Here is a 23,597-nt window from a genome sequence, read left to right on the forward strand (position 1 = left end):
ATCTGGGGTCTGTCTAATGAAGAAAGTTCAACTTAGACAGGCTTTCTGATTTTCAGCGTCACAAAACCTGACAAACACAAACGTGGTTAACACGTTTTACAACATTGGTTAACGTCTTTCTCTGTTAACCCAGGTGTACATACTCAGGTGGTGACTGATTCTAGGTTTACATACTCAGGCTGTGATTAATTCTCATGTATGTGCACATGAAAGCGAGATGTTCAGACGAACAGCCAATTGCGTGAAACATGAAAAGTCACCAAAGAAGAAAAATAAAACATACTATCTAATATGTATTAAGTCAAGCATTTATAACAGCAAAAAAACATTGCTTTCGCCACTGCTACCAGAATTAGATCCAACTAAGCTTAAAGTTAGCTCGGTAAGCAAGAAATACTGCATTGTGAGATGGACCCCTGGATCGAGAATGCTGAAAAGGTAAATCTGCAATTTAAATTGTAACTTATTAGAACCCCAAACAAGTATTCCATCACCAGTAATACACTATTAGTAGTTACACAATTATTGTAAATTTAAACAATGTATACAGATTTTGGTAGTCACTGTTATTAGTTGGCCTCTAATTTTACAGTACATCAGCTAGCAAAATAAGAGGCCCAAAAATTCCTGCTTAGGGCCCCCAAAAAAGTAGAGCTGGCCCTGCATTCAGATCCACACAATACATACACACACCTGTAGCAGCTTCTAACCGCTGGGCTCCAGTCACGTCCGTTTTCTCTACCATCATCTCCTCCCACACAAACCAAGTCTCTCAGATATCCTCCAGCCTCCCGCCCTCTTGCCCCAGACTGCTTCCCCTGCAAGGGGCCACCAGTGCTGGGCTGTGTACGACAGTAGTCCACCATCTCCTGCTGGGCCCTCTCTGAAGTCTGGGCCTTTAATGTTCTAACAGTGGGGCTCATTAGTGCCTCATTATCCCAGTTAGAGGGCCACATACACACCGTCACATACAGGGAACATATAGATACAAGCAGTCCACCAAGTCGGTGCTCAGGAGCAAAACATTATAATACATACCAAGTGGTGTATTCAACACAGCAACATTAACACAATCAAAAAAGCTATTATGCAATCCAGCTAGTGGGAAAGAAATTATTGTGTTATCTCAAACAGCGTCCAATAACATTTGTAAAAGTGGTACCGGCAGTTTGGTAATGTGTCATATTTAACCAATCTTTCGTACGTTTTTCCAGCTTTTGTTTTCTATAGAAGAATTGCTCCCCTCCCACTACCATAGATTCAAAGACTCTCTCTCTCTCTGTCTCTCTCTCTCTCTCCTTTTTATCTCTTAGGGGTGACAGGGTGCAATTAAGGACAAAAAGCACCCAAGGCCTTCTTGAAGGAGGTTAAATAATAACTATTATATCCTCCTACCCAGCAAAATGCATTAGTCACAGAATGTGTGCTTGCCTTTGCCTTTAGACAATGAGAGGTCATCTTTCTAGAGCTGCTGCACTGACCTGGGCGGTGCTGCTGTTGTCCTAAGCACGTAGCAAAGCCTCTGTCCACTGCCTAATTTGGACATAATGCTTTCACCATGCTTCATAACGCTTAGAATGACACTTCAACGGTTTATTGCTCACTGGCAGCTGCTTCCTTGATTTCATGTTAGCGTTATCTGTGTCGGACAGGCGATTACGTACCCCCAGTGCCCATCTCTCGCTACACTAACCGCTCTGTGGTGGAGCCGTAATCAGAATCCTCCAACTGTTTACCTGGGTTCTGTCCGTAATGATGTTTTCTGCAGCAACAAAAGCATCCCCCTCTCTCTTTCTTTCGCCTTGTCTCAGGCTGGCCATGCCACTGGCCAGCAAACAGAGCAGACCTGAGGGCGCTGCCTCATTAGTCATTAAAACCCATGAACAACAGGGGAAAAAAAAAGAGAACATTTGTTCACTGAATCAGCCTCTATAAATAGCTTTAATTGAAAAGGGATTTTAATGGCTGTTCTCCGCTGGGCTGATAATAAGAGCGGGGAGAAACTGCGAGTGCCTGCACCCGTTCAAAGAGCCTCAACTGACTTTGAACTGACAACCAGAGGCACATTTTGTGAGTTTTTGTACGGAGCAATTAGACGCTGCCAATGCAGGGTCAGCTCTGGCGTATGAGATTCTAGCGCACACGCGGTCACACATGTATGCACCTCCTAAGCGTACCATTGGTCAACTCACTTCTAAATAAACATACTTCATTTGCATATGCACACTGCTCAAGCAGGATTTGCTTTAAGATGTCTCAATCACAGGCACTTGTACACCCATGCAAGGAAGAGTGAGAAACCCCATAGGATACTCCTAATAAGCTGTAGATCCAGCAACTTGATAATGAATCTCTCCTTGAATTCATGCTTTACTATGAACAGTGCCTTCAGAGATTCAGGAAGATACAAATCATAAGACAAGACAGGGACCTTTTGATTTGGCAGATGCTTAAGTAACTGGACAGTAACTTAAATTTTGTTTTGACTCTGCACAAAGCACGCTGGATTGAAATGAAACAAGTACTATGAGGTTCAAGTACATACTGTCAGCTTTAATTCAAGGCTGTTTACAGCTACAGATAGGTGACAAATTAAAGGAAAAAAAAACAACATAATAGGTATTTGAGTATCTGAGTCTTTGTTTATGTTGGTATTCGTTTCATTATTTATTATTCGGAAGCTTTGTCTTTTAACGCTTTTGACCTCGGGAGAATTAGAACACTCTCGTGGATTCCTGACCATTTTTTAGAGTTACAACCAGGAGATACTGGTACTTAACAATAAACATGATTGTAGACTATAACAAAATCACGTCATACGTTCAATGTTTCACAGTGATTTTATTTTATTTACCTCTCTTTCTCTCTCTGCTTTTCTTTTTCTCTCTCTAACATCTCGATCCTCACTGATTGCTCAAAAAGTACACAATAAACATATGTTATAAAAGTCTGTCTCTACTAAACTCTAGCTTACAGGAAATGTTGGTTACTCATACAGTTAATGAGACAAGATCCAGGCAAATGTATGTTGATGCTGATTAGGTAGTCTCATTGCTTTTGCCTCACTGAATCTCATAAAACCCTTTCGACACAACCGAGGACTAGGTGTTCTCACGCTAGGTACAAACACAACAGATGCTGGTAATGAACCAAAGGCTGGAGTCAATGTAGGATAGCATCGGTTGCTAAGCAGTGATTGGAAGGCTGAGGAAATAAGGCAGGGATTGACAGGTTTTGATTTTCATTGGCCATAATACACATGACAGCACCCACAGAAAACAAATCAAATTTCATAATAATAAATATTTCATTCCTATTTGATTGGGTAGACCCATAACACCCATGGCTTCACCCCTGAGTAGGCTACTGCATCAGATTGGCGCCGTTTCTAAATCTCATGAATGGAGATATTTCAAAACCCTTCTGAGACTACTGCGGTACGGACCTCAGTGTCCTTATAGCTAGTTACCACCATGCCCTAATGCCCTGTGGATGGAGGCTTTGTCATCATGGAAGAGATCATCTAAACAGCCAGAATAACTTTGTATATGCATATGAACTTTTTGTTCCTTCTGGTTTCTACTTTTTGTTTCTTTTTGTACCTATTCCTGAAGTAAACGTACAGTAACCAGACCCCCTCAATATAGAGGTCAAGCATAGGGTTTAATTTGTAAATGAGGAGGTATGAAACACTGAGCAGTGATGGATCCGGCAGGCTGATGTGGCAGGGGGACAAAAAAAAGTGAGGTTTCCCCATAAGATTAAACCTTGCAAGTAACCTGGGTGTTATCGAGGCACTTAAGCATTAAACAAACATTCTTGCATCATACAGCGTCTAATGAGTGAGTGCTTAAAGTGGATTAAATAAATGTCACAAACAGTGGTTGTAGTGCAAATGAGCCAAAACCACAAATAAAAACTCGCAAAATATGTAACATCTGAAATTCTATTTTTGATATTGACCAATCAAAGTTTCCGTTTAACTAATAAGTAAATAACTAATAATTTTTTCATATAACATATATAACCAAATAATATTATGTTGGACATAACTTATCAACGCCTGCTGAATTGTTTTCTGTTATGAGTTCTAAGTTTTTGTGACGTTTCTATTTAAGAGTGAAATTAAAGGTTTGGCCCACCAATAAATTTGTGACACCCATGAAAAACAGCAGTTCTACTCACAATGCAGTGGTTTAGCTGAGCATTAGTAAAATCTTTTGTGGAATGAGGAAACACAAATTGCAGCGCAAATAGCATCAGTGTTGTTTGTATTACTGTTTTTCTCCCTGCATGCCCAGTAGTGCGGGTCTTGAAAGTGAATGTGAAAGGACTACAGAACGAGGCAACACTGCACACTAATTTTAGTTAACTTTACAACTTTTTTTTACGACATGTTGAGTTGTTTGCCAGAAGTGCTGAGGATCCAGATCCTCTAAAATAGGTGCCGGGTCCAATCTAGGAGGTGCTAGATCCGGCTTGCTCTGGCACAAATTAAGCCCTGTCAAACAATCAGTCCTGTATTCTTCTCTTGGTGTGTGCCACACATACACTTGCCACTTGTGTAGAGTATGATAAACTCATCTAAACTTATCACTTTTTTCCTCTCTGTAGACCAATGACTATGTTTTTTGCACCGCTGAACTCACAATTGTGCACTGGCCTTTGTAATGAGGGGTTTGTGCACTCCAGCCCTACTATAATATTCCTCTCAATGTGGCTGTCAATAAATTCTTATGATACAATCTAAATAAAGTCCTATGTCGACATTTTTAATAATCTGAGGAACAGTTTCTCTTCTGTTTTTCTTTATTTACCACACTAATGCATGAGCACTGAATATGTGCTCTCCACCATAATTTCCACCCCTATTCACTGATGTCCTTCCCACAGATCTTAATGCAGGTGTAACTTTAGTCACTGTTCTTACTGAAACTCTCTGTGACTAAAGCTCCTGCCCTCCATGCTCCAATGATCAAGTCTTTTTATAAGTCACTTAGATCTTTTCCTCTTGCCATCTTCATCCAGAATCAAGGTCAGTTGGGCCTGCTCAGCATTTTAATACATAGTAGGAAGATAATTGGCATTAACTGCTTAATTAATATCACACAGTACACCTGTCTAGCAGCATCTGCACGCTATGTTTTTTCACTCATTTATTTGGGTTTTTATCTCACACATCTGTAGATATCATGGCCATTTTTATACACAGTCCTCCATTTCAGTGTGACAAATGTAATTGGACTAATTAGCATAATCTTAAATAAAATGGTCACATTACATACTTGGTAGCAAGTCCTTTAGGTAATAACTACCTGAAGTCTGTAACCTACAGGCATTACCAGATTCTGGATATCTGTAATGCAGCCATTTTCAGTTAAAGCCTGTTTTGGGGGCTTTTTGCCTTCAGTGTTCATGGATTGAAATTCATGCTTAATAGGATGCTGGCAAGGTGGCTGACTTGGCCAGTGAAGCATATTCCACTTTTTGGTCCACACTGCTTTTAATAGTATTTTGGGTCATTTGGGCCACAAGTGGAATGCTCTGAACCGTGAACACTTCCTTAGCAAACTAACATGACCTTTCCAGGCCACCAGTGATTTAAACTGATAAAAGTCTTGTGGTAAACCCTCTGAGGTTCGGTTGAAGTACTCCTCTCTTTATAGTAGTTTATAACAGATCTTGTCTACATCCTGTATGGTGATACTGATCTGATCAACAGTTTTTTTTAGGACTGTTTTGTTTTTTTGTTTAGTCATCCACTACTGTAATCTTCCCATTGTTTGCGAGATTGTTCACAACTGCTAAGCTCACCAGTGTGTTCAGCCTTGCTTGGTTTACTGATACAGACACATTGGTTCTCATGTTCATGAAAAACTACAAGTCTAGATGTAAACGTCACATCTAGAATTTACTCCAGATTTAGCTCTGTTGACGCGGTGACACACAACTGGCAAAGAAACGGAACAGTAAATGTCCAATTATTTTTGATCCCATAAGAATGTGGGACTGTATTATAGGGCTGTGATTCCTACATAAACACGCTTTAAATTAAAGCTAACATTCTGCGCTGTTCGCTAGACTGTAAAGGCGAAGTAACCTGGAAGAAGAACCACATGGTGCGCTAGTTTAAGCAGAGTTTCTAAAATGAGTCCATACTAGGAACAGCACAGCAGAAATAAACGATCATCAACAGGTAATGTCACACTGCAGCCTGACATTCCTGAAATCCCTCTTCCGTAGTGTCTCTTACAGTTCTTCTGAGAGCCATGCTTTAGAATGGATACTTAAACCCTCATGTATATATTACAGTGTACATTACTGACTTCTCCTAGGCTCAAGCTGACAATGGATGCTTTTACAAAGAGCCCACACAGCATGATGTATTTGACTAGTGTAACACTATAGGGCTATCCAGACCAACAGAGGCGCATTGTTTTCATCAGCCTACTCTCGAAGGTTGCTTACACATTTCTGCAATGTTGTAGTCACCCAGCACATTGACAACCTTTCAGAGGGCCGCTTGGCAGCATGAGGAGCAGTGCACAGAGGAGCACTGTTGCACTGGCAGGAGTGGATGGAAAGTGCTCTGAAGGGATTTATGTGAGATGGGTGTGGATCCATAGCACTGCTTTCTTATGTTCTTGTAAAGGGAGTGATTCTGCAGCTGAGATCAGAAAAACGTACCAAACGAACGCCATTAACCTAATGCACACACACACACACACACACACATATGCAGATACACACACACAAACACTAAACACACACATACACACACAAACACTAAACACCCACACACACACACACAAACACACATGCACACATGCATACACACACTAAGCTGTGACCACCTTTCCATTCATGTAAATGAGTAACCATTAATGTCTTGCCCAGTACCTTTCCTTTTGCTCATAATAACTGATGACCTAGCCAATGCCGTCAGGCGTCAGCCTTAAAACACTAGTTAAAAAAAAAACACATTTCCATCCATGTGCTGAAATACATGAGACGGAAATTTTCCATTTACCATTTCAATACATAAAAGCACTTGGAGAATGTGTTTACTCGTAGCTGCTCTGTAAGGGCAGTGTGAGTGAGCAGCTACATTGAAAGGGAATTCCATCAATTTCTGTGTAATTAAATGGTTAAGAATGTAAACAAAGTCATTCATAGTGGTTTGAGGTGAAATGAGAGGTTCTAGAGAAATGAACAAATCAGAACTGTTCACAGTGGTGGTGTGTCTGAAGACTTTAATGCAGCTAAAAGCTCTCTCACAGAAAGCTGTTGCACCAAATGGTTACAAACAATCTCCCTGATGCCTGAGGCATTGTTTAAAAATAGTTTAGATACAATAGAGGAAAGCTGTTTATTTATTTATTATTAAGTCTAATAATGGTAGAGAAGTACATGCAAGGCCATGTCAGGAAAAATAGTTCCCCAAAAAAACATATTTTTTCAGATTGACCACTGTCACATCTAGAATGTTGTCATTATCTACATTACATATTAAAACATAAAAGACACATGTAGGTTCACTAACTGGCTGAAAAGTAAATAAAATGGCTATATTTGTGTTGTAGATACTGTGATCCCTGGTTCCTATCACCACTGTAAAGAAATCTGAGTCAGTACATTTCTCTGCAATTAACCGTTTCACTTCAAACTACTCTGAATGAGTTTGATTATATTTCAATGATTAAATTACACAGACATTTTTAAAAATCAGTGGAATTTCCTGAATTTCCCCTTAAACATGTGGGATGTGGCTGTGTTGCTCTCACCGCTGCCGTGTCCTGCTGCAGGGCCTGGGAGGCGAAACGGGCCACGTGGTTGATTATGGGGGCGAAGTTGGTGGGGCCGTAAAAGCGGATGTGAGGCAGGCAGTTTGAGTACGCCTGAACGATGCCCTCAACACCTGCACACAGCATACAACAGCTGTCATTAACAACTATTACTGCTACACATCCCAGACAGTAATTTTAGGGATTTACCACATGGCACGACATTTAAAGGAATAGTTTGACTAAAAAATTAAATCTACACAATTTTCCTCTTTCCCTAAATGTAGCTGATCTGCCAAGACATGTTTGGAGTCTGATGTTCACTTCTTTGATTTTGCACTTTTGCTACAAAGGTAAAGTAGTTAACAATTAATTGAAGATTACATACCACCAATTAGCACTGTGTAACCAGTATGACAATTAACTGGATGACTAAATACCAGGGCCTGGCCAGTATGAAAATGTGACTGATACTGATTTTAGGGAGCTGATATATCAGCTGATACAATTTAATGCAGGGCTGCACAATGCTATCGGAATCATATCAGTATCAACAGATAATCGCTTTGAAAAAATTATTGACATAAAACAGATATTTAGATGCCGTATTTATTGTACACTGGAAAAGCAGAACATTTAGGCAACACTGGGCTACTGTGCTAAAATATCTGCATTGTGATTTTACTGCCTTTGTAACCCTCTACAAATATGTTGCATTTCTCCCTAATGGTAATCCAGGTAGATGTAGGTCTTTTAATGTCCTTCCTTTAGTAAATGTTAATGTATAGGTAGTGGCATCAACATATATGTAGATGAAAAATATCAGATATTGGCATTGGTCCACATTTCCCATGTCAGCACATAGTTGAACACAAAAAATTAATTACACAGTACTTCACTGACTGATACGACTGGCAGTGTTAAGTTAGAATTGTCAAATTTAATTGTCAGTTCTCAAATAAACAGCAGAAACCTTAAGTCGTACATAATCTAAATAACGCAATGTGAGATCAGGGCTGCCCTAATCAGTTCTCTTCATAGAAGAACTTTTCCTCATACGGGTTAGGTTTGAATGCATTTGACATGTTTTGTTATTTTAACCATGATGCTGTTTTATTTTCAGATTTACCAGTTTAGCCGGTATTGAGGAAGTAAACAGGTGGCGAGTCTAGGATTGGCAGGTTAAAAAAAAACTTGCATACAAACAGAAACCATTAAACCCTCAAAGTGAAGTGTCTTCCAGAGGTACCTCAAACTGCACTGAGTTGTAAGGTAATTTCAAATAGACTTGATTTAAGATAAAATTAGGAAAACGTACAGACAAAATTCAGGTTTTTGTAATGCAATAGAATTTTTAAATTCTTTTTTATAGATAACAGTATATTATATTGGGGATGCAAAATAATATTGGAAGCAAATCGATACTGGCAGGTAAGTTCTTAAAAAATGATCGGCATTGATCAGATGTTTAGATGTAACTGAAACAGTATTTAAACTGAAATTTAAAGATTGATTTATTGTACTATGAAAGAGCAGAATGTTCAGGTGATGCTGGGCTAATGTGCTAAAATGACTGCATTTAATTTGTTTTACTATTTTTGTGAAGTGTTACTTTTCTCTATAATGCTAATCCAGGGAGATTTAGCCCCAATTCTATATTTTATAAATGTTTATGCATCGGCATCAGTATTGGCAGATATGAAAAATAGCATATCAGCATCTGCCAAAAAGTCCCATATCAGTGCAATCCTATTTTACATAGTATATTATATAAACAACATAAGCAAGTTTATTTGAAATTACACAACTTTACGCAGCTTCTTTCAGTTGTTGTTTTGGATTGTGGGGTCTCCCTTCAGTCTCCTCTTAAGAAGGTCAAACGTATGCTCAATTGGGTTAAAGTCTGGTCATTGAATTGATCAGTCTAAAACCTTTCACTTTTTCCCCTGATTAATTCCTTTGCTGTGTTGGCAATGTATTTTAGTCAGTGTCTTGCTGCATGATGAAGTTCCCCCCAATTAGACTTGATGCATTTCTCTGTAAACTGGCAGACAGAATGTACAGCACACTTCTAAATTCATTCTGCTGCTTCCATCATCAGTTACAACATCAATGAAGATTAATTACCCTATTCCAGAAGCAGCCATGCCAAGCCCAAGCCACGACATTACCTCCTCCATGCTGGACTGATGAATTTGTATGTTTTAGATCATATGCAGATCCTTTCTCTCTCCACACTTTAGCCTTTCCATCCCTTTAGTAAAGGTTAATCGTGGTCTCATTAGTCCCTAAAACTAAAATTCTAGAACTTCTGAAGCTCACCTCTGTATTTCTTTGCAAATTCCAATCAGGCCTTCTGATTCTTACGGCTTATGAGTGGTTTGCATCTTGTGGTATGAGCCCAATATGTCTGCCCTCAAAGTCTTTTTTGAACAGTTTAAACCATCAGTCTAAAAGGGTATACTTGGGCAACAAGAAATTCCTGTGAGTCACATGTTCCAATATTTTTGCTCACTTGAAAAATGGGTGCAAAAGATGCCATGTTCTAAATTGTTTTACGCATCTAGATTACATGTGGGGAATCTTGAATACATTTGATTTTTCTATTCCTTCAAAACTGTATGTCTGCGTATCACACATATATTTCTCTTTATGTAAGAGAACCCACTGTACCAGAAACATAGGGATATAATAGTGCACTTATGTGTCTTCTCACCTGCGCAGAATGGATTTGTGGGGTCAAAGTTGATAGCAAATTCATGAGAAACCTGTGATATTAGGGGACAAAACCAAAAAACACTGAGAGAGTGCAACAATATAAAACATTTCTAAAGCCTTTAATGGCTAATCTTTGATTAAAGATGTAATAAAACATACTTTATTCCATACTGTATCCACTCCTCTCCTATTCCTCATTGATCCTGGCTGACTCCTTTCCTTTTTTAAAGGGTGAAGCTGTGCTGCTCTTCACTGATCTAGAAATCTAGAACTCTTCTCTTTAAAGGGCACTACACATTCCTCCTGTTTCTCTGCCTTCTTTTCCTCTCTCACTTGTCCTTTTCATCAGTCCAGTGCCATGGCAACCCAGATGGGATGACAGTTGCATAATCACTGAGATATGCATGTATTATATGTATTCAGCTCTCCATTTCTGCCTTTTCTGCCTTTCACAGTCACTCTTGCTTTTTTTTTACTTTGCTTTCCTCATCTCCATTCAGCCTCTAAGGTGAATTACTGGTGCTCACATCTAAAACTGCAAATTCTCTTTCACACGGAAACAAACACAGACACACACACACTTCCTCACCTTCCAGTCAGGTGGGAGTTGAGCCCCAAATCCAAGTGCAGGAAACATTTTGTCTCTGTGGACACAGAGCAGAAATAAAGAGACATGTGACCAATAACCTGAGAACAGCCGTACGACTACACAAATTCTTTTTGAGCTGAAAGCTATTATTTATCTAATACTTGAAGGGAATTCCATTGAAAATTCTATTCAGTGTGGTTTAATGTTAAATGGTTCATCAGTGGCAGTGATAAGAAGCAGGGGCTGCAATGTCTACAACGTAAATGTAGACATTTTTTTACTATCAAAAAACTACCAGTCAACTTACACGTGTCTTCCAAGTTTTTTATGCAATGTTGATAACATACTGGTAAATCTGAAGAAAAAAGTATTTTTGGGGGACTGTTTGCCTTACAACAACAACAACAACAACTACATAACATATATTAGTTCCATAGTAGTTAAAGAATAACAGTAGTCACTGAATAATAGACCTTAACATTATTACTCAATAAGCACATGGTTTAAGGGGTTAACAATACTCGTTTTCATAAATAAAGGAACTACAGTGTGTTTGTAGTGCTAGTGTAAGCAACATGGCAGCTTACGAGTCATAGTCCTGTATGATTTGTCCCACGGCCCAGATGGCAGAGAGATACTCGTTGCTGCCCAGCGGGTTGATGTAGTGTAGAGAGGACGGCTCCCTAGGGTTCCCATTGGAGGCTGTGAAGTCAATGCCAACCTGGTGGGATGCACGCACACACACATATATGGACACAAACAAACACACACACACACACATACAAATAATAGGCTGTATTTATCAGAGATCTCAGAGGAACGGTAATCTAGGAAGCATTTTTGATTTTCATTAATACTATTATTTCACAATGAAAGAATTTTTAAGAATGCATTCACACGCACACTGGGATTTGATGCTCTATTAACACTATTGTTCTGAGTGCTTTGGTAAACATGGGCTACTATTAGGCACGCAAATACTGTTAATTCATGCAAGTGCATCAATGCACTTTTTATGACAAAATTCATGTCTATCAACAACACATTCAAATATCACTATGCATGATTATTTCATGTTGCTCTGGTTTGTGATATTTATGCTGTCAAAAATGTCAATCAAATCTTGCAAATGCCGTTTTCCTAATAACTAGCTGCTGAAAAATACATGCATTACATTTTTCACATGGTTGTAATAGCCTGCATGTTTCAGATCCATTTTTATTAAGGCTGTCAAGGGTATCATGGATGAAAAGAAGAGCCTGGATGTAAGATTCTCTTATTCATCAGTCACAAGTAGGATGGCAATACTGTGGCTTTAAAACCAACCTAGGCAGGACTGCTAAAAGAAAAGCAATACATAAATATAAACCCATCATGAACAACAAACTCAGCCACTCATGAGTCAATTCTGAGCAAACAGCATCCAAATTTTTGAAACACTTCTTACCCCTGTGGAAATATTTCTACTACTTTCTAATTATGCTACTGACATAGCAGTCAGTAAATACACCCACTTATAGCACCTCACTGTCATTTTTGGTTTAAGCCAAACCCACTTTTGGTTTGGAATTAAAAAGAAGGTATTGGAGAAAGTATCACTCAGGAATTGGTATCAAAATTAAAGGGTTTAATATGTTATTTGTAATTTTATGCAACATTCTGTGGTGCTGCATGGCATCCCTCAGCCTAAATAATTTGACAGAATCCATGAATTTGTATACTTTCTATTGTTTTGTTAATCTATGTTCTCTAACTACAATACTCAGCATGCATTTTGCAAATACATCATACAACCATTCTGAATTCCACATGGTGATAAAGAAATCCTGACTGCTAGCTTAGCCACAATTTGGAGACACATAACATAACCTCCCACCTTTATAAAACATCATCAGAAAGGGGTCCTCCTAGCCTTGAAACTGGACAATCTTGCTCTAGAGACTACTGTGGCGCCACTGTATACAACAGATGTATTAATGGTTACATTTTTCATTTTGGCCTGAGTGAACTGTATGAAACTGTAATGATACCCAGCCCTACTGGGTATTGTAAAAAGTCATACTGTATTGTCTCATACAACAGTAATAAAGAGAGAACATTATTTAGTTATACTGTTTTATTTGTAAATTTACGTTGTATTATATTGTCACCAGAGATATATCTATATATATGGATACACTTTATTAATCCCCAAGGGGAAAGCAGCAGCAGCAACGCAGAACACAAAGTGCAGAATACAGGAACAAGGTTCATACTACTAGATACTATTGCACATATTAGCCAGAGCTGCACTACTGAGCAAGCAATCACAGCTGACTAGCCCGGATTAGAACACAAACACACACAGCTGTTGACACACGGCAATGCTGTGTGAGTCTCTTTTGGTTTGAGATGGATCACATGCTCGCAGCCAGAGGCACTGTTGTCTTTGTTTGGGGAGGTTTACAAGTCAGAGCTGCTCAAGCTGAGCTTTGACAGCTCTATCCTCAGGCACTCGCAAACCCACAGCCCCACTGCCTGCTCGCCTGCCTGCCTACAACAAAGGTGTTTACCAACCCACGGTGACTCCACTGCTAACCCGAGCTGTCACTATCCCCACTACATACACCTTCTTACTGTAGAACCATCCTGCCCGGGGCTTTACTGCTGCCCTGTTAGGTGAATGGAAGGGAGAAGAGGGAATAAGAGAGAGAGAGAAAGCAGGGGGAGAAAGGAAGAGTGAGAGAGGTCGAAAGAGAGAGAGAGAGAAAGAGAGAGAGGAAACAGAAAAAGAAGAAGTAAAGGGAGGGGGGAAGAGTAAGAGGGGGAGAGAGGGAGAAAGGAGTAAAAGAGAGTGAGAGACATAATAGAAAGGAGAGAGAGGGAGAGAGAGAAAGAGAGAAGGAGAGTAAAAAAAGAGAAGGAAATAGGAAATGACAGAATGAGGGTACCATTTCATATGGCTGGCCTCACACAGCCTGCACTGGCCTAAGGGTGACCATTCCATGACTGGACTGCTCAGTAGATAAGAAGCAGCCATGACATGATCAGAATTTAGTCACAGAGCATGATACGCATTAGATAAAGACCAGTGATGAATCAGATTACTGCTACATGTCATTGACAAAAATCTCTTGAACGTCTTGGTAATTGATTCCTAACTGAGATTTGCAAAAGTTTAAAGGAATGGTCCAGTGGAAGTATGAGGCTAAAATAATAGATTTCCATTACCTTTAAGTTACATTAGCCTCATAAAACTATTTTTGAATATTTCAAAATAACAGTGAAGACAGCAAAGCTTCCACATGTAATTTTACAGTGACCAAAAACATGTTGAACAAATTGATATCCAATTTTAGATTCTTCTAGAAATGAGACATGCCCCTGGACCCCTGGCATCCTTTTTTTTTGTTGTTTTGTTTTTGTGGTGCAGTCCCATAGATTGTTGTTGATGAGGGGGTGGGAGCACACATTACGTTGCAGTGCATGCTGGGAACTGTAGTGAAGTTCATAGTGAAATGGGCTAATATTAATAGAAAATTATGATAATTTTACGGGCCGAATAGGATTGTGCCACAGGCCTGACTTGTGTTTGACACGTGGTATATGGTGTTATGCAGTACTACACCTCCAGACGGTCTAAAGTGTTAGAGCAGCTTTGCTAACTTGTGCCACAACTTGCATTAAAGATTAGATGATGTGCATGGGTCTCTACGGCCCATTTTGTAAAGACAATTTTAAAAATTGCTCTATTAACTTGTATACTTTGCAATTCCATTCAGTCAAACGGAGCAAAGTTGACATATATGGACTCTTATACCACAAATGATGACTTTTCTTTTCAGCAAATTTATCTTGTTAAAATATCAACAATGTCATTCAGAGTCAGAATCATTCACATCAGTCATAAGAACCAGACATCGGAAGGTGCCCCTAAAAGCTCCCTCACAGAAAGTCAGTACATGAAATGGTTTCAAAATTGCTAAAGGTATAAGTGTTTTTTTTTTTTTTTAAATCTTCTTAAGAATGGTTGGTGAATGAGGTCCATTGTTTTATGATAGTTTTAAGATTTTAGAAAGCCTTTTATGACAGAGAGACACATGCAAGAGGTTGTAAGGCAAAGAGTCCCCAAAGAAAACTTTTTTCTTTTTAGATTTACCACTATTTTACCATCATCAACATTACATATAAAAACTCAGAAGACATGTGTAGGTTCACTGGTGGGTTTGAATAGTAAATAAAATTGAGTTGTAGACATTGCGACCCGTGGTTTCTTTCACCACCATCTCAACCACTGAATTATGCAGACTCTAGGACTGAGATTGAGAAACACTGTTAACTAATTCTTGGCACAGCACTTGTGCCAGTGGAAGAACTTGTTATGCAGTTTGTTCCCTTAATATTGTCTAACTGGAACTTGTATTGTGTTAAACAGCAGAGCTTTACAATGCCTGATCAGTCAACTTTCTCAATTAGAGCAGCTACTTCATGCAATTCAATCTCTTCTTCTCATTATTTGTATAACAGAAAATGAACTGTCTATTGCCTAAATATTTCCATTTCCCTATTCTTCTTCCAAGACCTGGTTACCCACTGCTGACCCCCAGTTCTTCCAGTGCTGCTGGTTAACAGCTGTATAGCACATTTATGTATTGTTAATGCAGGCAGAACAAGCATACACCATCGGAAATCAAATAGCCCAACAACTTCCGTTTAATCCAGCATAAGACTGACTGAACGCTGTGGCCCAAAAAAAGATATTTTTTCATATGAATTAACTGCAAGTACTTCTTGCAATACTCCCCTTCTCCTTCTCTCTCTCTCTCTCTCTGACAAAGAAGCAGATTAGGGGAGCTGTGGAGAAGGGATTTGAGGACTGAGTTTCACACATGTGAATATCTATCCCTGACTTATTAAAGGCGGGAAATAAATCCGCGAGGCAGAAGCGGCTGCTGGAGTAATCATGGATTTAGGTTACACGTTCTTTTTCAGACACCCTTCCTGGTGGCATTCCTACTTTGAGCCTGGGATCTGCACACAGAATTTCAATTCCTTCTCCAAATAAAGAGTGCAGCACAGCAGCGGACATAAACGCAAGCTGTTATCAGAGTCATGGGCCAGCGTAGCCTTCAAAGTGCAGCCGAGAAGGCTGGTAATCTTCAGAGGAAAACAACAATGCGTCTACAGAATATGTGCATCTTAAGAGATGACATACGATGAAGGCGCCTCAAATTGTTTTCCTCCAAGCCTCCAGTACATCAGTTCTCTCACTGTCTCTCACGGCCCTCTGAGCGCGGAATGCTGTCACTATAGCAACCCATGCGTTTCACTCATTTTCTGTGCCATTTCTTCCCAGTGACTGAGTTACGTAAAAAAAAGACCACATACAGATGCTCTTTATTGAGACGCAGCGCAGACAGAAGCCTCAGAAGCTCACCCGTCACACCGTTAAGCACACAACTGTAGTGTTCGAAAGCATGTGTTCAACAACAGCAGTGTGAAAAATAGTACTGGAACAGAACGTTCCAGCTCCGTCTGAGGTAAACATCTTCTTAATGACAGCAATGTCAAATGACATCAAAATAATACAGTGATGTCATGCAGCCTGTAATGACCATTCACCTGCCAGCTGCACTACTATGTTTGGAGCGACGATTCAACAGAGTGGTTAGACTAGCGTGCTTCAAGACATCTGTTATCAGCTGACTGAGAGTCAACACATCTTCCAAATTTAAATTTATCATCACGTGAATGTTCTCATCTTGTGTGGGAGGAAGCATGGCACATTCTTTTGTTTTTTGCATAATAACTGTAAAAGCATTTGAGCAAGATTAATATGCAAAAGTTAGAACACCCCTAGTCAAATGACATGTTTTGTTGATTTTCTCAGTGAAATTAAGTTAACACATCCTCTACAGACAACTTAAATATGACATCTTTCTGCAAATTGTAGTGCACAATTTCTGCTTATTTGCTGAAACATAATAAAATTTAAAATGTGCCATAACTTTACACAGGCCATGTTTTCCAATATGTTAAATTCAGCAAATAAACAGCAAATGATGTATTAAAATGAGCAGAGGTGTGTTCTCTGTAGAGGATGTGTACTTATTTTCACATCGACAACCAACAAAACGTAATTTGACCAGGGGTGCCCAAACTTTTGCATATGTCTGTATATGAAAGGGATATGATTTTTTCCTCTTTGTTTATTTAGGGAAGTTTAGTTGTAATACAATCTTAAAACTAACCCCGCTGCGTGGAGGCTGTACTTTAGACCTGCTGGCACTAACTGTGAGCTGTTTCGATGCTTCCAAAAAGATTACAGCAACTACGAGGGGGATTAAACAATATTGGTGTGACTTTTGTTACTTATTCATGCACTTTAGTAGTCAAAAAACACTTATGACTTTTTTTGGTATAAAAACAGTTTTCAGGGTCAATCTGGAGATTCCTGATCTGTCTGATTTCTGTCAAAATCTGCAGGTGATTAGAATATGAGAACATGACTAAAAGCCTGCTCTACTGTAAGCTGTTTAACTACATAAAATATCCATGTGACATTTTACCCCATGTTAGTTTGTGCCCTGTTTTCCCTACTTCCTGGCTCAATTTTAACAATGAAAAAAAGCTATTAAATAGAACGTATTGAATCTACGACAGAACTGCGTATTAAATAGTTGGCCAGGGCAAGATCATACAAGAGACCACAGGAGAAGGGATTTCATCCAGGGCATGAAACCAAGATCATACTCACAGTAAACATTAGCTGGCAGCCGCCCAGGATGTAGTCCAGGAACGAATAATCCCTCGTAATCTGAAGAGCATCAGACCAACACATGGTCAGCTACACGCTTCCAAAAAAGCACCCTTTTGTTTAGATTGTATACAGAATAACAGCAAACAGACAGAGTGGGCTTCATCGTGGCCCCTGCGTGTGCACGTGATGTGAGTTGAACTGGTGACAACTGAAAATAATTAAGTCTTTTTCCCACTTTTATGGCTGGCCGCACGGGCAGAGGCGATTACGCTCATGGTTGACAGCTCAGGAGTGACAGGTGTTTTGTGCTGATATTAATATGTGTTATTTAATGGGGGATTTAGAACCATTACGCTAATCTCTGCCTACAGCAAAGCCACAATTATAACCAGCATCATGAAAAATTCAATTAAGTAAGCAGACTCTTGAGCTGTATGGAAAACGCTTTAATGTGCATATATAATATCACAGGCGCTTTGTATTGTCCTCATTTTTTACTGGTTAATTCTAACGAAGCTGACTCATTCGTTGGGGTGGTGAATGGCATTAGTGTTTCTTTACCTTGCATGACTTCAGAATGATGATGCCAGAGTTCTTGTAGTTCTTTTTCTTCTTCTGTTTTTTAGGATTAATGCATTCAAACTCCACCTGCAGGGTGGGACACAGAGAGAACCATGCTATAAGTCAAACACACCTGAGAGCAATACAAGTTCCCAGAGATCTCCAAACATGCCTCACACTTAAAGGCTAGGGGTGTAAAATCTCTTACCCAACAATGATTAGAAACAAGTACAATTATGCAGGAAATGATTCAATCTCCAATTTCAGCATGATTCAGTTCACTTAAACACTAAATACACAAATGGGACTGAAGGAATTATGTACCCAGTAGTGAACATGGACATTAAAAACAATACACCAGGTTAGCTGACAATTAACAACCATTTAAATAATTGTGAATATCAATTTAAAGCTATATTTGGAGACCTCTCTGGTGGAAATGTGTAACTGCATACAATCTGCGGAAGAACGTGATGTGGGTTGTGCTCAAGACCCTTCACTAAGTGGATGAATCTGATGATTACAAGCGCAAAAAGAAAAGAGCATTCGAAGAGAACTCAGTCTAACCTTAGGACGTGTCTTCCAAGGATTAAAGTGAATTATCTACTACTGTCATCATATCTTCAATAGTATAATGTTGATTTTGCATTGGAGACCTAAACATTGAGCTGCACCTTCTTTCTGAGCCTGTGAAACAGCTCAAGCTCAAATAAACAAACACTACTCACCGCTGCTCTTTAAATGTGTTATAGTATCAAGTAATTAGAACTTAAGTTGTTTGACATGTCTGGATAAATTTGTTTTTTGCTTTCTTTTACTTACATGGATTTGCCTTAATCCAACAAACAAAAACACAATGTAAACGTGATTGTAAAGCCAACAACTGGGAAAAATAATTGAGGTCAGCTTAGTTTATTCAATTATCAAATCAAAAAATTGCGTTTACGTATAACTTGTCACAGGCCTACAAAGCCTGAGATCTTTTTTTCCACCAAGATGTGAACACATAGAATGAACATTACTGTAATCAATTATAATCAATTCTCACATTCCAAAATAAACACAGCTAAATTTCCTCCTTCAGATTTATAAATCACAATGCATTGATGCATATTAACATTTATATTATTAGCCCACTAATCGGACTCAGATCCAATCTTTTTGAAGACTCACGCTAAACAGCCTTTTGGCCGTGTCTGTGTGAGTGAGGAGTATGTGAGAACGTTCTTGACGGGAAACCTCTCACATCGACATGTCCTCTGTTCAGAAACGACAGCCTCCAGGCTCTTCTGTGAGCATGAGCAGCCCTCTCTGAGTCACAGCGCTACAGTGCTCAGATATGGGTGAACTGAAGGGGTAAAATGGAAATGACAGAAAAGACTAGCTCCATTTCAGAAATGACACAAAATCAACAGTCTGAAATCGATGATAACTGCTTGAACATGCTGCAGATGCTTGTCAACGGAGAGGAAGCGTGCTGTTTTCTGTAAGGACACATACACACGCTTGCAATAGGCACCACATGCCTGCTATGGTAAATAAGGCAGCATTTAAAGAAGAGTGATTTGCAACCCAGAAGAGGATGCTTCTCTCGCTCTCTCCTTTTTTCTAATTCCTGATTTCACTTGCTCCCATCTCTCCCACTTACTCTGCTCTCTCGCATTCTCCACCTTTGACTGCCTGAGTGCATCGCTGTCTTTTGCTCATTGTTTTTCTCTCTCTTTTTCAGCTTCATTATGTCAGATAATGAAGCACAGTCAGTATTCACACATTATGCAGGAGAATGAGTGCCACAAACCCATAAGAAATGAGCTCTGCTTCTAGAGCTTGAGCATTACAACCAAATGCCTCCAGAATGAGGGAAATGATCTGTCAGCGGAAGCTTTATGGGTAGACTCATTATAAGATCTGTAGTAAGGCCCATGGTAGGATTAGCGGTATGGCTTTAAGGCAGCTCACCTCTACTGAGTTCTGCGCTTCACTCATCTTGGTGACAGTGGTCTGAAACTCCCCAATGAAGTCGTGGCCTCCATCATTATCATAGTCATAGCACAGCACCTGAGAAAACAAACACTTATTCAAGTCTGAGGCAGCCCAGGTTCAAAACAGTGAACACTACATGATTTTTGCCCCGATTTTCCTGTTGTAGACCAAATTTAGAATTTCTGACTAAGGTAGATGACATACTGCTGCATGTGTCCACTACTTTGTGTGCCCAAAAGAGCAAGATTAACCTATTTAGAGAGAGGACACATACTGAGGTTCTCTTTTTCATCTCGGTCTTTTACATATCTATGAAGGCAAATATTGATATATAGGCATTTAAAACATGTAGAAATTGGGACAAATTATCTGATACTGATATGATTCAGATATCATTGTGCATCCCTAACTTCATTGATTTTTTAAAAAATTATTTTAGTATTTTTATATTATTAATTAGTTATATTATAATGCGTCATTGATGCTGAAAAACTGAATAAAAAATATTGGAGGAAATAAAATGTGCAGGAACTACTTTCACTTCTGCCCTGTACCACTTCTCATACGAACACATATGGCCAAATGAGACAAATGGAATACAACAGCAGATCACATGGAGTTATTTCACACCACTAAACAGTCACTTCATGTCACAGTTTACTGTGTGCAAAGACCTTCAGACACAATTATCTAGTTGATTTATACTGTAGAAATACAAAGAAGTTTTCTCTTTTCATGTGCACTAGAAGACTTTTAAATCTGGACCTTAGGACTGGTATCTCTTTGTATCAAATCGAAATGAAAATTAGTGGCATCACCCACCCCTAGTAGTGTGAATGGTTCAGAGCCGAGATCTCCGCTGCGAGCTGTCACGGACGCCTCAATATTTTCAAGTGTGTTTGAAATTCTCAACAATTGTGTACTGTGACAGTGCAAGAGGAAACTCTCGGGGAGCGGGGTGTGAGCAACTAGCATAACAACAACCATGATGAAGTTTTTTGGAGAAAAGGCGTCGCAAATATTGACAGAGAGGCTGCTCAACCATTCACCACCACTACAGTCTTTAAAAAAGGTCCTACAAAGGGTTCTTTGTGCAATGCTATAGAGCAGGCATGTCATGCTGGGGACCATCCCGGCCAAAGTGCTGCAGATATTAGCGTTTACCTTAATCTAACACTCTGAATTCAGTTCATGAAGGCCTTGCTAATTAGCTGATGAGCTGAATCAGGTGAGTTTAATGAGGCAGTGTGCTGAAGTCTGCAATGTTTTGGCCTACAAGGACTGGAGCCTGACACGTGCTATACAAGAACCACTTTTGGCTCTCTAAAGAACCATGTTTGATTCATGACTACGAAGAAGAGTTTCTTTCTAGAACAGTTACATTATGCTGAGGTACTTTAAACTTAAAAAAGGTTCTTCACACTCATACAGCTACGTACCATGCATTGGAAGGCTTTTACTGGACCAAAAGTGTTTTTTCTATGGCACAGCACAAAGAACCATTTTTGGCACCTTTAATAAGATAATTGTACAGTTAAGAGCAGCTTTTCATGCAGTATGTGCAGCACGTTCCTCCTCTGTGCTCTCAAACTCAGAAAAGCGAAAGGAGCCCAGCAGAGCTTTGGCAACAGCACAGAATCCTGCTTGATGTGAAGTGTGAAAATTATTGGGTAATTGATTTATTCATACTAATTACAGAACTTTTTTCATTCTCTTGTTTCTGCAAAACTGTGTTCAGAAAAAACAACTATAGCAAGTTTCTCAGGCTCCAGTTTGGCATGTGATAAACACTTCTCGCATTTATTTTTGTGAAACAGCAGGATCTTGTGAGCAGGCGCGCTTTGTCACAGATTCCTCTGGGTGAAATACTGTGTAGTGTGTGAGCCTCATCTGTTATACCGTGTGTACCTCTACATTCACTAAACAACAGCCCGCAAATGCTAAATGTCATGTAGAGCGAATCTGAGATTTTTCCAATTTTGTGGTGTTCACTAGGCATAAGACCCACCTTAATGTTTCTGTCCACATCGCCATTACAAAGAGAGATTAGTGGCACTGTAAAAGGCTTCCATACTGGATCCAGAGTGTTCTTTATCACCTGCCACACAGAGAAGGGCAGAAAAGATGACAAACATTATTATCTCAACATACACAAAACAACAATAACTTGAGTTTCCTGTTTCTTAGACACACCTATCTACCTCCTTTTGCCTCAGCAAAACCATGAATTGCTATCTACAAGATGCTGAAAAAAGTGTACCATGTGGAAATGACTGTTGTGCAGTTGCAAAAAGGGAAGCTGCACAGTCTTTCTGTGGACAGCCCTTTGCACCTAATTGCACACATGCACAACAGGATTGAGATCTGAGAACCATGCAGACCACAGAAAGTGTGAAAACTCGCTGTCATATATTTGATGACAGTATGTGCCATCCAAGTGTGAATACACTGTAGCCATGAATGTATGAACTTGGTCAGCCATAATGTTTAGACACACTGTGGCATTCACATGTTCTTTAGTGGGTATCTGGGGCTCTAATGCGAGGCACAAAGACCTTCCCCATACTAACACACTGCAACCACCGCCTGCACTGTTGACACAAAACAGGGTGGCTCCATGGACTGTTGCTTACATCAGATTCTGATCCTTTCATCACAGAGAAATTCCACCGATGTTTCTAAATTTCAGCACAATCAAATGGGTAAGATGTAAACAAAGTCACTCAGAGTGTTTTGATGTGAAATGCACTGTTCTAGACAAACCTACAATCAGAGTTGTTTACAGTGGTGGTGAAAGGAATCAGACATCTGAAGTATTTAATGCCTTTAAAGCTCCCTCTCAGAAAATGATCAGATGACAAGGTTATGAATACCCTGCCTGATGCCTGATACATTGTTTTCCATGAGAATTTGGTCTAAAATGTCATTTTTGAATCCAATCATGGCAGAAAATATATGTAGGGTGTAATAAAGCCCCTAAAAGCCCCCACTGTGTTACAAAGAGTCCCCAAAGAAAGATTTTTTCCACATTAACCACTATTTTACCATTACCAACATTACAAATAAAAACTCAGAAGACACATGTAGATTCACGGTTCTGGATGGTGTATAAAATGAAAATATTTGCATTGTAAACATTGCAGTCTCTGGTTCTTATCATCACCACTGTAGAGAAATCTGAGTTAATGAGTTTCTCCAGAATTACCCACTTAATATCAAACCA

At 39.4% G+C, this 23,597-nt stretch overlaps 1 protein-coding gene across 1 annotated transcript in view; it reads right to left on the minus strand.

Annotated features, from left to right (window-relative positions):
- Positions 1-23,597, minus strand: part of cpne2 (copine II) — a 47,660-nt gene that overhangs the window by 5,575 nt on the left and 18,488 nt on the right. Inside the window, exons 7-14 of the mRNA XM_036584660.1 lie at positions 22,383-22,472; positions 20,351-20,449; positions 18,392-18,478; positions 17,828-17,887; positions 11,679-11,812; positions 11,092-11,146; positions 10,501-10,552; positions 7,785-7,918 (exon numbers count right to left, since the gene is read on the minus strand). Coding sequence (XP_036440553.1) covers positions 7,785-7,918; positions 10,501-10,552; positions 11,092-11,146; positions 11,679-11,812; positions 17,828-17,887; positions 18,392-18,478; positions 20,351-20,449; positions 22,383-22,472 — 711 coding nt within the window. The remainder of the gene's footprint in view (positions 1-7,784; positions 7,919-10,500; positions 10,553-11,091; positions 11,147-11,678; positions 11,813-17,827; positions 17,888-18,391; positions 18,479-20,350; positions 20,450-22,382; positions 22,473-23,597) is intronic.

This window comes from Colossoma macropomum, unplaced genomic scaffold (assembly GCF_904425465.1).
Source record: "Colossoma macropomum unplaced genomic scaffold, Colossoma_macropomum, whole genome shotgun sequence".
Classification (NCBI taxonomy): domain Eukaryota; kingdom Metazoa; phylum Chordata; class Actinopteri; order Characiformes; family Serrasalmidae; genus Colossoma; species Colossoma macropomum.